Source organism: Chrysemys picta, chromosome 8 (assembly GCF_011386835.1).
Source record: "Chrysemys picta bellii isolate R12L10 chromosome 8, ASM1138683v2, whole genome shotgun sequence".
In the NCBI taxonomy this organism is placed as follows: Eukaryota; Metazoa; Chordata; order Testudines; family Emydidae; genus Chrysemys; species Chrysemys picta.
In genome coordinates, this window is record NC_088798.1 from 109526387 (window position 1) to 109539524 (window position 13138).

The 13138-nt window shown below is 63.3% G+C and overlaps 2 protein-coding genes across 3 annotated transcripts in view; one reads left to right on the plus strand and one right to left on the minus strand.

The window, feature by feature from the left end:
* The window catches only part of RNF44 (ring finger protein 44), a 33469-nt gene extending 33241 nt beyond the window's left edge, over positions 1-228 (minus strand). The window contains exon 1 of one of the 2 annotated variants that reach the window (XM_005282274.4): positions 71-228. The gene's annotated coding sequence lies outside the window, so the exon portion shown is untranslated. The remainder of the gene's footprint in view (positions 1-70) is intronic. The other variant, XM_042844270.2, reaches the window with a different exon arrangement.
* Positions 229-5026: 4798 nt separating this feature from the next.
* The window catches only part of CDHR2 (cadherin related family member 2), a 28752-nt gene continuing 20640 nt past the window's right edge, over positions 5027-13138 (plus strand). Inside the window, 6 exon segments of the mRNA XM_065555191.1 lie at positions 5027-5097; positions 6054-6116; positions 6563-6628; positions 10619-10758; positions 11450-11503; positions 13031-13120. Of these exon segments, the coding sequence (XP_065411263.1) occupies positions 6071-6116; positions 6563-6628; positions 10619-10758; positions 11450-11503; positions 13031-13120 (396 nt within the window). The 5' untranslated portion in view covers positions 5027-5097; positions 6054-6070.

Sequence of the window (13138 nt, forward strand, 5' to 3'; positions counted from 1 at the left end):
GGCTCCCCCCTCCAGAGCCCGCAGGGCCTTGCGGGGCCGGGGCGCGGAGCCCGCCGCCCGGGGTCCCTACCTGCCGCCGGCAGGCCGGGCTCAGCCCGCTCGCATGGCCCGGCCGCTGGAGCCCGCGGGCGCGGTGCAGCTGCCTGGCGCTGGCTCCTCGGGCCCTGTGCTCAGCCCCGCCCCATGGTGTCGCGCTCCCCCCCGGGCCGCCGCCCGATGGAACCGGCCACGCCGCACGCAGGAGCAGCCTCCCCCCGCGGCACGAATGGACCAGTCCACGGCCCGCTCCACCAGCGCGGGCAGAGGGGGCAGCTCGGGCCAAGCCAGGCGGGGCCGTAGTGCACCTAAAGGCTGCGCCGCACAACCTCCTGGGACCGGGGCCGTAACGTGCCTAAAGGCTGCGCCCCACAAATCCTGCTCGGTGGAGCTCGGGGGGAGGGGGTAGGCTGCACCCACAGCCGGCGCTTTTCAGCACCCTGCGGGCAAGCGCCGGGCAACCAGAGCAGGGATGGGCTCTGCCCCCGGTTACACAATGAGTCCGTGGTGGAGGCCTGATTTCCAGCCACACTCTCTGACCACTACATTGTACTCCCCTCCCAGAACTGGACCTAGAACCCAGGCGTCCATCCCGGATGCCCTGTGCTAATGTAACAAATGCTTTTTCAACTTCAACATGTAGCAAGAGCAGCAGGGATTTTGCAGAGTGGGAGCCCCTCCCACAGCTCAGCCCTGCGACCAGCCTCCCAGGTCAGCCTGGGGCACCCCAAGGCAGGCCGAGGCACCAGCCCAGAGTCTCCATGGGCAGAGGGAATGAAGGGGCTCAGTGGAGGTCACTCTTAGGTGCACCCAGCAGAGAGGAGCAGCCCTGCTTTGATCCCCATAGATTCCCAGGCCAGGTGGGACCAATGTGATCATGTCGTTTGACCCCCTGTATAGTGCAGGCCAGGGACCTGCCCCACAATAACTCTTTTCCTTGCCCCCAGTGGGCTCCCCAGTCCCCCAAGCTAGGTTCTGGAAGGGACCCAGATTCTCAGCTCTCTGCTGCCTGGAAGCAACAGCTTTCCCCAGTGCCCCGGCCTGTGGCCCAGGGGGCCCCTCCCCACGGAGAGCAGCCCTTGGGGTGAACGTCCCCTGCGTTTCACAGCAGGCTGGGGCAGGGGGAATGCCATCGTATCCCCAACAGGGGCACTGCCAGGACCTGTGGGGCCCAGGAAGCACTTCCTAGCCACCTGGTGTTGTTTCCACAGCTGCATGTTGCCCGGTGCCTGCCCTCCCCGGGGGCCTGCACAGCCCCCTGCAGTGCCTGCTCCCCCCACCTGGGAACCCCCTCGGCACCCCACTCCCCAGCTCCTTCCGCCAGGGGTGCTGTCCCTGCCCTGACACAGAGCAGAGCTGTAACTGGGCTCAGGGCAAGACTCCTGCCCACAGCCCAGCCCTCTATGCCAGGGGTGAGTAAGAGCCCAGCCCAGCACATGGGCACGCGCCCCCCCCCTGGTGTGTGAGGCTCCAGGCAGGTGAGAGCTCCCCAGCACCCTGCAGGGCGGCACTCCAGCCACCCAGAGCCTCCAGCGCACCGGGCCAGGCAATACTGTGAGGCTGGGGGCGCAGCCTGGCATGCGGGGCTTGACGCCCAGCGTGGCAGCAGGCGCTGGGAGAGTCATGTCCCGGGCGGGCGGAGTCGTTCTGGTCACAGTGTGGGACGTTTGTTAGTAACTAGCTGTGGCTGCCTGCCAGCCCCCAATGCGCTGCTGGAGCACGTGGGCAACCAGCTGCTGCCAGGTCCCTGGGGACGGGCTGGAGCAGCGGGGCAGGCTGTCGGCATGTGCTCCTGGCCCAAGCCCTGCCCTGGCTGCATCTCCCCGTCAGGGCGGGGGACTGCTCGCTCCGAGTCGGACTGCTCGCTCCGAGTCCCAGGGGCAAACCTCACAGAGCAACCAGCCAAGCTGTCCAGGCTGGCGCGGCCCCACAGTCTGCTGGCACCTGGTGCCAGGGGGATGCCTGGCAGATGTGCCTTTCAGCAGCATGCTGGGCAGCACCTGGAGCCAGGGAATTGCTCTTCGTGGCACCCTCAGCCCTCGAACGGGTGGCCGCTTCCCACGTTACAGGCTGCGGATCCCCAAGGAGCGTGGCCTGGCCTGGCCCCGGGCTCCCCAGGACCCTGCGGTAGGTCAGAGGGGGCTCTTGATGCTGACAGTCAGACAGAGGCTCTGCCCCACAGCCTGTCGGCCGCCCTGCCCCTCCTGAGGCAGCCTATTGCCCAGGGTGGGGATCCTTCCCCATCCCAGTGCCCTTTGGACGCCCTGACGTCGCCGCTCTGCTGGTTATTGATTGGCTGGTTGGTTGGTTGGTTTCCAAGCTGTGATGATAACATCGGGAAATAACCCGGGATGGCACAGGGCGGGGCGGGCTCCGAAGGGGCAGAGGGCACCCCCCGCCCCAGGAGCAGAGCCCCGGGAGGACACCAGGTGGGGCCATGCCAGGTCCCCGAGGTGTGGTGTTCTCATCACTGTCACAGCAGAGCTGGGCCCTCAGGGAAATCTTGCTCCTAATGTGGTGCCCAAATGAGAGCAGAGGCCTTCTGGCCCCATATGCCCATTGGGCTGTGTGCGCTGTGCCCCCAGGGCGCCAGACACCCACTGCCCGTGCCGCTGGCTGCAATGGGTCATTCCCACTGATCTCTTCACCCTGGGAGCTGAGCGGGGGCTGGAAGGGCCTGTGCCAGGATGCCCAGAGATGGGGGGGGGGGGAAGGAGTCAGACCAGCACATGGCAATGACAATAATTCTCAGAGGCGGGACTCGGACAGGTGTGAGTGACTGGGGAGAGCCTGCCCAGGGGGACTCCCTAGCAGGGCTCTGGAGGGCGCTGCCTGCTCCCGGCTTCCTGGCTTGTTGTCAGGGGCGGGGGGAGCCTGGGGGAGCTGCCCCGGCCTGTTTCTGGCTGGGATCAATAACTGGTACCCGGCTTCAGCTGAAGGGCCGGGGGTGCTGGAGGCCCCATGGGGATGCGGTTTCGGGGCTGTCACAGGGAGGCAGGTGAGCAGGGCCGCGCTGACTGTGCAGGGCAGAGAGGGCTGTGGATTTCCTGGAGCAGCGTTGCACACAGGCTGCTGGGTGCTGAGGGGTCCCAGGAGGCCCAAATCAACCAGGCGCCATTCCGGCTCCCCACCCCCACTCCCCGGGGGTTCTCACCAAGGCCCCGTGTACGCTGCCGCCGGGGGGCTGGGCTGGGGCACGGTCAGCCCTTGGGGGGGGTATTGCTCACCCCAAACCTGCAGCATCCCCGGGGTCACCAACCCGCTGGGGGTCACCTGGCTCTTGCACGGCTGGTGCGCTGCACGGGGTTGCCTTGAAACCCCCCAACGGGGCCTTTGAAGCTGTCAGGCTCCGGCACTGGGCAGGGGGCTGTCAGGGATGTGGGGCTGGGGCTGGCGGGGAGGCAGCCCACTGGGGTGCAATAGGGAACCACGGCCATGGAACGTCGTCATGTGGGCTCAGAGTGACGGTCCCATTGAGGCAAAGGCGGCAGCTCCCTCCTCTCCGAGCCGTGGCCCCAGGCTAGGGGTTGGCTGCCCCCCCCAGAGGGCTGGCACTGAGCTCTCAGAGCCCTGACCGGAGTGACCTAGCCCAGAAACAGAGGTGCGGCCGTGCTGGGGAACCTGGCTGACAGGCATGTCTGGGGGGCCCTGTCGATCCGGGGGGCTCTGAAGTTCCTGCTCCCGGACTCTCCCATTCCCACCCCATTCTGGCCAGGCTGGGGGGCGGCACAGGGCTCTCTGTGCTCGCTGCCCACCCCCCAACAACACTGCACCCGACAGGTGCCTGGCCCCATTTCCAGACCCCCCGGGGGCACTCACTCCCCATGCCTTTACTCCAACCCATCTTCCGCTTGAGAGGAGCTGCACAATCCCCCTTGTCCCTGAGACCTGGAAGTAGGTCACATGAATCCCCCGGGCGTCTCAGTGCTGCAATACGGGGTGAGCTCTGGGGCCCTGCAGCGCCAGGGGAGGGGCTCCTTAGCCCCTGCCAAGGGGCAGGATGGGGGGCAGGGGCCCTGAGCTGTGCAGGGCTCCCAGACAGCAGGATGTGAGTGTGGACGGGCCAGGATCCTGGGGTAAGACATAAAACTGGGGGCAGAACTGCCTCTCGTTCCACCCTCGCCCATCGGCTGCCTCCTTCCATCCCGTTCGTGGAGACCGGTGTCTCTCCATGGGCTCCACGCCTGGAAGGGCTGTAGTGGGCCCCCGAGAAGCTGTGTCTGCCCGGGAATGAATTTATCCCTGGGGGACGGGGCAGGATCAGACGAGGACTGAGGGGAAGGGACTCACCCGAGGCCGCGCAGCCAGTCAGAGCCGGGAAGAGGACCCAGGCGTCCTGGCTCCCAAACCCATGCTTTAGCTGCTGTATCCTGATTCCTAGAGGTCAAGGCCAGAGGGGAGCATGAGATCAGGTCGTCTGACCCCCTGTCGCTCATCCCGCTTCGCTCAGGCTCCCTCCCAACCCAGCCGCTCGGATTCCTGGGTCCTGGGCTCTGCGCGGTGCAGCCGCCCTGGCCCAGCAGCTCCTTGTGATTGCCGGGTCACCCCCATCCACTCCTGGGCAGGGTCTGAATGTGGCTGTAGTGCCAATCTGCCCATCCCCCGGCAATCCTGCTACCCAGCCCTGCTCAGGGGGCCCTGGGAGTCAAAGCTGGATGGCAGGGCAGTGGGGGCAGCTGCTGGGCACCCGGCAGGCTGGGAGGAGCTGGGGCGACCAGGAAGCAGGGGCCCAGCATGACAGAGCTGTGGGGTGGGTCCCCCCAAGTCCAACGGGGGGAGTAGAGGGAACTCCTAACGCCCCTGCACCAAGGAGCCGCCCCTGCCTAGGGCTCCCCCCAGCTCCCAGCAGAGCCCACGGGCCTGCTACTGGCATCCTGACCCAGAGCAGTGGGGAGGAGGGCCTCAAGGAAGCAGGAAGGCAGAGATGATTTGTGACCCACTAATTGCAGTTAATGATTGATCAGCCCAATTATAGCAGGAGCCAAAGGTCTGTTGTGGTCTCAGAGCCCGCGGAGCCAGCAGGGAGCAGGGCAGCATCCCTGAGCGAGCCCCACAGCGCAGGTAGGGGGCACAGCGCAGGGCCACTCGCCACTCATGGCCTGACTATGCTTGAGGTCCTGCCAGTGGCAGGGTCGTGCGCTGGGATGGGGGAGCCGAGACGGCTGGGCCGGGCCTGGTGACGCCACATCACAGAGCAGCACCCCAGGAAGCAGGAGTGTGGGAGTCCGTGGGGCCCGGGACACGATTGCTCCCTGCTGTGGATTCTAGGCCCGAGCGACGGGACGCCCACCCTTCCCAGGGGACAGCCTGGCGGGCCCCGCACAGAGAGTCTGGATCTTCAGTGTGATTCTCTCCGCTGTCATCCCACCCCTACCCCCCCAGCCAGGCCCCTGGGAGCCCCTCCTACACCCCCCACGGACAGAACTCTCTGGGGTGGCTGGGCGTTTCCTCCCCGTCGTATGCACCCGCCCTGCGCGAGCAGCTGGGGCCAGAGCTCGTCGCCCTGCGGGAGGGGCAGCGGGAGCCTCTGGGCGTGGTGGGGCCGGTGCTTGGACTGACCAAGTGGAGCTGCGGGCTCAGTGCTGGGGGAATCTCCTCTCACCTGCCTCCTCCACGGGCTCACACATCCCAGCCTGGGAGTGAGGGCAGGATCGGGCCCCTGCCTGCTCGCTCTGGGGGACGGGCTCGCTCACCCCAGCGCCGTGAGAGCCGCCTGGGGTCCCGGAGGTGCAGGGTGTGCTGGGCATTGGAGACCCAGCTGCCATGGGGTCCCCCCTGCACTGCCCTGCCCCCTCCAGGTGCCCATCCCCTGGCCACACTCTGCCCCTGCTGCGGCACCTACCCAGGCGCATGCGGCCCCAGGGCTCTGGCGTGTGAACTGCCCGGGAGGTCTGGCTGGGCAGGGGAGGGGGCAGGAGAGGCTGTTCCGGGGGGGGGCGAGAGACACGCAGCGGAAGGGTGTGAGGAGCAGGGAGCTCTCGCTGAAGACTTCCCACCCCACCCCCCCAATGTGCCAGCAGGTCCCTTTGGCAGGATGGCCTGGCGCCCGCTGCTGCTGCTGCCCTTGCTCTTGGTGGCGGGTAAGGATTTCACTCCCTGGCTGGCGGGAAGGGGGCATGGCACGCATGGGGGGGCGAGGACAGAGTGTGGGGGGGTAGGGGGCTGTGATTCCCCTGGGGCTGGGCACTGAGGGTCGGGTTCCCCAGGGCAGGTGCCTGCCCCCGCAGCAGGCGACCTCGGAGACCCGGAGCAGCTGCAGGCACTGGGGACCGAGTGCCCTCCTGTGGGCAGGGGTCCAAGCAGTAACCCCCAAGGACCCAGCCTGCCCACTCCAGATGTCCCTGGAGTCTGGTACCTCCTGGCGTCCCAGCGGCCTGGGGAGCAGCTCAAAGCCAGCTGCTCAGGGAGTGCCATGCCAGGGCTGGGCTGGCACCCCCTGGGGCAGGCAGTGCCCTGGCAGCAGGGCGAGGGGGGCTCTGAACAGCTCAGCGCAGGGGCTAACGCTGGGCAAACGTCTCCCTTGCAGTTTCAGGGAACACAGCCCCGAGGTTCAGCATCACCATCGCCTATGTGCCCGAGGACCTGGCCGTGGGTGAGTGCGGGGCGGAGACGGCGGGGCCAGGCTGGGGTGATGCAGAGAACCAGTCACAGGGTTCAGGCCAGACAGCACCATCGATGCCTAGGCTGAGTCCTGACAGCCCAGGCCACCAGCCCCACCCCGCTCCCTGTACGGCACCCAGTCTTCCGGCTGGGCAGCTGTCCAAGGAGAACCCACCACTGCCCGGGGTTAATCACGCGCACTGGGGAGAGCTGCCTTGCGTCTCATTGGAACAAGTCAGGGGTCCACTGGCTGGCTGCTACACCCCAGCCTGGGAACAGCCTCTGGACGACCCCTCCAGTGGGCCAGACCCCCGAGGGGGCTCACGCTTCCTCCAGCATGGGCCCCACAGCCTCACCGCCTCCTCGGACTGAACCTCTGGGCTCCAGCCCCCCTGTCCCCCCGTGAGCTCTGCCAGCGAGTCCAGCTGAGCCAGACGCCGCCGGGGGCAATGCCCCTCGCCCAGCGTTCACAGTGACACTCCCCCAGCGCAGTCGCTGGGCAGGCAGCGGGCACAGCACAGGGAGTCTTTGGGGAGCCCAGAGAGAGGCAGGTGAGAGCCCGGCCCAGCCTGGCCAGCCCAGAGCCCAGGGAACCCCAGTGTCAGGGGCTGTGTCTCTGTCTGACCTGCTTGGTCAGATCCCAGGTGAGAGCTGCGGCTCCTCCCACAGCCAGCTCTTATCCCCCTCCCCAGCCTTTGTTCTCCAGCTGGGATCTGTGCCCAGCTTCCCTGCTTGGGGGGGGGACCCAATTCCCTCTGGGGCGCGAGGGGTCAGTGTCCTGGCGATGGGATCTGCCATGGTCGTCTCAGATTCTCCATTGATTCATAGATTCATAGATTCTAGGACTGGAAGGGACCCCGAGAGGTCATCGAGTCCAGTCCCCTGCCCACATGGCAGGACCAAATACTCTCTAGACCATCCCTGATAGACATTTATCTAACCTACTCTTAAATATCTCCAGAGATGGAGATTCCACAACCTCCCTAGGCAATTTATTCATAATAATAATAATAATAATAATAATACAAAATGGAGATATCCCATCTTCTAGAACTGGAAGGGACCTTGAAGGGTCATCAAGTCCAGCCCCCTGCCTTCACTATTAGGACCAAGTACTGATTTTGCCCCAGATCCCCAAGTGGCCCCCTTAAGGATTGAACTCACAACCCTGGGTTTAGCAGGCCACTGCTCAAACCACTGAGCTATCCATCCCCCCCACCTTCCACTGTTTAACCACCCTGACAGGAACTTTTTCCTAATGTCCAACCTAAACCTCCCTTGCTGCAGTTTAAGCCCATTGCTTCTTGTTCTATCCTTAGAGGCTAAGGTGAACAAGTTTTCTCCCTCCTCCTTATGACACCCTTTTAGATACCTGAAAACTGCTATCATGTCCCCTCTCAGTCTTCTCTTTTCCAAACTAAACAAACCCAATTCTTTCAGCCTTCCTTCATAGGTCATGTTCTCAAGACCTTTAATCATTCTTGTTGCTCTTCTCTGGACCCTCTCCAATTTCTCCACATCTTTCTTGAAATGTGGTGCCCAGAACTGGACACAATACTCCAGTTGAGGCCTAACCAGCGCAGAGTAGAGCGGAAGAATGACTTCTCGTGTCTTGCTCACAACACTCCTGTTAATACATCCCAGAATCACATTTGCTTTTTTTGCAACAGCATCACACTGTTGACTCATATTTAGCTTGTGGTCCACTATAACCCCTAGATCCCTTTCTGCCGTACTCCTTCCTAGACAGTCTCTTCCCATTCTGTATGTGTGAAACTGATCTTTCCTTCCTAAGTGGAGCACTTTGCATTTATCTTTGTTAAACTTCATTCTGTTTACCTCAGACCTTTTCTCCAATTTGTCCAGATCATTTTGAATTATGACCCTGTCCTCCAAAGCAGTTGCAATTCCTCCCAGTTTGGTATCATCTGCAAACTTAATAAGCGTACTTCCTATGCCAATATCTAAGTCGTTAATGAAGATATTGAACAGAGCCGGTCCCAAAACAGACCCCTGCGGCACCCCACTTGTTATACCTTTCCAGCAGGATTGGGAACCATTAATAACAACTCTCTGAGTACGGTTATCCAGCCAGTTATGCACCCACCTTATAGTAGCCCCATCTAAGTTATATTTGCCTAGTTTATCGGTAAGAATATAATGCGAGACCATATCAAATGCCTTACTAAAGTCTAGGTACACCACATCTACAGCTTCTCCCTTATCCACAAGACTCGTTATCCTAGCAAAGAAAGCTATCAGATTGGTTTGACACGATTTGTTCTTTACAAATCCATGCTGGCTATTCCCTATCACCTTCCCACCTTCCAAGTGTTTGTAGATGATTTCCTTAATTACTTGCTCCATTCTCTTCCCTGGCACAGAAGTTAAACTAATTGGTCTGTAGTTTCCTGGGTTGTTTTTATTTCCCTTTTTATAGATGGGCACTATATTTGCCCTTTTCCAGTCTTCTGGAATCTCTCCGTCTCCCATGATTTTCCAAAGATAATAGCTAGAGGCTCAGATACCTCCTCTATTAGCTCCTTGAGTATTCTAGGATGCATTTCATCAGGCCCTGGTGACTTGCAGGCATCTAACTTTTCTAAGTGTTTTTTAACTTGTTCTTTTTTTATTTTATCTGCTAAACCTACCCCCTTCCCATTAGCATTCACTATGTTAGGCATTCCTTCAGACTTCTCGGTGAAGACCGAAACAAAGAAGTCATTAAGCATCTCTGCCATTTCCAAGTTTCCTGTTACTGTTTCTCCCTCTTCACTAAGCAGTGGGCCTACCCTGTCTTTGGTCTTCCTCTTGCTTCTAATGTATTGATAAAAAGTCTTCTTGTTTCCCTTTATTCCTGTAGCTAGTTTGAGCTCATTTTGTGCCTTTGCCTTTCTAATCTTGCCCCTGCATTCCTGTGTTGTTTGCCTATATTCATCCTTTGTAATTTTTTAGATCATGCAAGATCTCGTGGTTAAGCCAAGGTGGAGATGGAGTCAGACTCAGACAGTCTTTTTTCAGTGCCCCACCCTGGCTCAGACAGCAGGCAACATGCCCACCTATGTCTCTTAGCCTCCCTGAGAGCAAACTGTCCCCCCACCCCCGGAGCCATGCACAATATAGGGGAAACTGAGGCACACACAGGATTCATAAAACATTACAGAAAATTCCCACTTCATCTGGCTTCAGCTTCCTGCCACTGGATCTCGCCCGGCCTTTCTCCATTCAATCCAAGAGCCCTTTGGGACCTGGGATTTTCTCCCTGGGAAGGGCCTTACAGCCTGCACTGATCTCTCCATCTCTGCTGTGATGAGCTACCCAGGCTGCTGGGTGGAGCTGGGGCTGTCCCCAGCAGGGTGGGAGTGTCACGGAGTTTGGGGGGGACAAGGCCCTGCACCCCCGGCTTCCTGCGATTCACCATGACTCTCAGCCAGGCAGTAGAACAGAAGGTTTATTAGACGACAGGAACACAGTCCAAACCAGAGCTTGTAGGCATAAACAGGACTCCTTAGTCAGGTCCTTCTGGGGGTAGGAGTCTTGGACACCAGTCTTGGGGCTCCCTCCAATTCCCCAGCCAGCCCAAAACTGAAACTCTCCAGCCCCTCCTCCCCCCTTGTCCCTTTCCCGGGCCAGAAGGTCACCTAATCTCTTTGTTCTCCAACACCTTCAGCTAGCACCTTTGTAGAGGAGGGGCCCAGGCCATTAGTTGCCAGGAGACAGATTGTTGGCCATTCTCTGTCCAGACAGCATCACATCTGCCCTCTAGGGCTCTGCAAAAATCACACCCCCTTCTCCCACCACCTAGATAAGAAATGCATAGGGGAAACTGAGGCACCCACACAGTATTCAGAGAAAACATTAAGAACAGTCCCACTTCCTCACAGGGAGCAGCTGGCTGCCTCCTTGGGGGCCCTTGCTGCAGCGGGTGGTCCTCTGACCGGCCCTGTCCCAGCCATGACGTCTCCCCCTCCCCCCCCCGTAGGAGCCTGGGCCTTCCAGCTGACGGCTTTCGACGCCGATGGTGACCCATTATTCTATGGCATGAACGGGCAGGACGCCTACTATTTCTCTGTCAACGCCACGACAGGCGATGTGCTGCTGGCGGCCTCTCTGGACCGTGAGGTAACGGGGCGGCCGGGACCTGCTGGGCACGGAGATGATAGAGACCAGAGCCAGGGCAGCGGGCGATGCTCCGGGGCCGTCACAGCTACTCTGACCTTGTGCAGCCCAGATGGCACCAGGCCTGCTCCCTGCAGCCCCTTTCCCGGGCAGTGCCAGGCAGCAGCCGTAGGACTCCCACCCCCACAGGGCCTGGCACTCTCGGATCCCACGGGGGAGAGGGCACCCGTGGCAGTGGCACCAGGAGCCTCCCTGGGGAGGGGCAGCTCCCCGGCGGAGCCCCAGGCCACTCCCCCGCCTCTGCCCTCTGAGCGGGGTGCTGGAGGGAGCCCCAGAGCAGCTCCCCCGGGGAGCACTGGGACGGGGGCAGGGGCTGGCAGGGTTTGGGGAGCTGATGCACAGCCCCTCCACAGCAAAGGGAGCAGACGTGAAAGGAGTCCCAGGCTGGGGTCGCTGGGGGCTGCGGATCGGGAGTGAGGGGCGCTGCTGTTCCCTTGTCCCCTACAGGAACACTTCCCCCCACACCTGCGGGGAGGGGACCTCTGGGGAGCGCAGCTCGCTTTGGTCCCAATGAGCTGCCTTGTGTGGCGCTGAAGTGAAATATGGGGCGAGTCAATGGGAACGGGGAAGGGGGGCAGGAGGGAGCTGGGGCATCCCTTGAGCAAAGCTCCCCCCACTTTGTGTTTCCTTCCAGACAAAAGAGAAACTCAGTGTCACCATCACAGTGACAGACAAGATCAACACCGAGGTGAGGGAGCGGGCGGTGCAGGGGCCTTGCCTGGGGGAGTGGGGCAGGGCGGGGGACTGGCAGGGGCCGTGCCTGGGGGAGCGGGGCAGGGCGGGGGGCTGGCAGGGGCCGTGCCTGGGGGAGTGGGGCAGGGGCTGTGCCTGGGGGAGTGGGGCAGGGTGGGGGACTGGCAGGGGCCGTGCCTGGGGGAGTGGGGCAGGGCGGGGGGCTGGCAGGGGCCGTGCCTGGGGGAGTGGGGCAGGGTGGGGGACTGGCAGGGGCCGTGCCTGGGGGAGCGGGGCAGGGCAGGGGATTGGCAGGAGCCGTGCCTGGGGGAGCGGGGCAGGGCGGGGGACTGGCAGGGGCCGTGCCTGGGGGAGTGGGGCAGGGGCTGTGCCTGGGGGAGCGGGGCAGGGCGGGGGGCTGCCAGGGGCCATGTCTGGGGGAGCAGGGCAGGGCGGGGGACTGGCAGGGGCCGTGCCTGGGGGAGTGGGGCAGGGTGGGGGGCCAGCAGGGGCCGTGCCTGGGGGAGCGGGGCAGGATGGGGGCTGGCAGGGGCCGTGCCTGGGGGAGCGGGGCAGGGGCTGTGCCTGGGGGAGTGGGGCAGGGCGGGGGGCTGGCTGGTCCATGCCTGGGGGAGTGGGGCAGGATGGAGGCTGCCAGGGGCCGTGCCTGGGGGAGTGGGGCAGGATGGAGGCTGGCAGGGGCCGTGCCTGGGGGAGTGGGGCAGGGCGGGGGGCTGGCTGGTCCATGCCTGGGGGAGTGGGGCAGGGTGGGGGGCTGGCTGGTCCATGCCTGGGGGAGTGGGGCAGGGCGGGGGGCTGGCAGGGGCCGTGCCTGGGGGAGTGGGGCAGGGCGGGGGGCTGGCTGGTCCATGCCTGGGGGAGTGGGGCAGGGCCGGGGGCTGGCAGGGGCCGTGCCTGGGGGAGTGGGGCAGGATGGAGGCTGGCAGGGGCCGTGCCTGGGGGAGTGGGGCAGGGCGGGGGGCTGGCTGGTCCATGCCTGGGGGAGTGGGGCAGGATGGAGGCTGGCAGGGGCCGTGCCTGGGGGAGTGGGGCAGGATGGAGGCTGGCAGGGGCCGTGCCTGGGGGAGCGGGGCAGGGCGGGGGACTGGCAGGGGCCGTGCCTGGGGGAGTGGGGCAGGGCGGGGGACTGGCAGGGGCCGTGCCTGGGGGAGTGGGGCAGGATGGAAGCTGGCAGGGGCCGTGCCTGGGGGAGTGGGGCAGGGCGGGGGGCTGGCTGGTCCATGCCTGGGGGAGTGGGGCAGCAGGTCTGCGTGTGGACGCATGGGGAGTGGGCAGGTTATGCACCCAGGGGCGGGTGCGTTGTGCTGGAAGCTCTTCGGGGACAGACGTGGCAGCAGCTGGTCTGGCCAGGTCTAGTCCAGCCCTGGCAGAAGCTGGTGACTCCTGGTGTCTGCGGGGGCTGACTGGATCCACGCTGTGTCTGGAGCCTGAGACGCTGCGCCCTGGTGTGCCCGGAGCAGTGCCCGTCACGGCTGGACCGGGGCCCCCAGCCCCTGTCCCTCAGCCGCCTCTGCTCCTGCAGGTCTCCAGGAAGCTGCCCATCATTGTGGAGGATCGGAACGACAACCCCCCCATCTTCCAGAACCAGCCCTACATCATCGACCTCCCGGAGGTACCGAGCCCAGCCAGG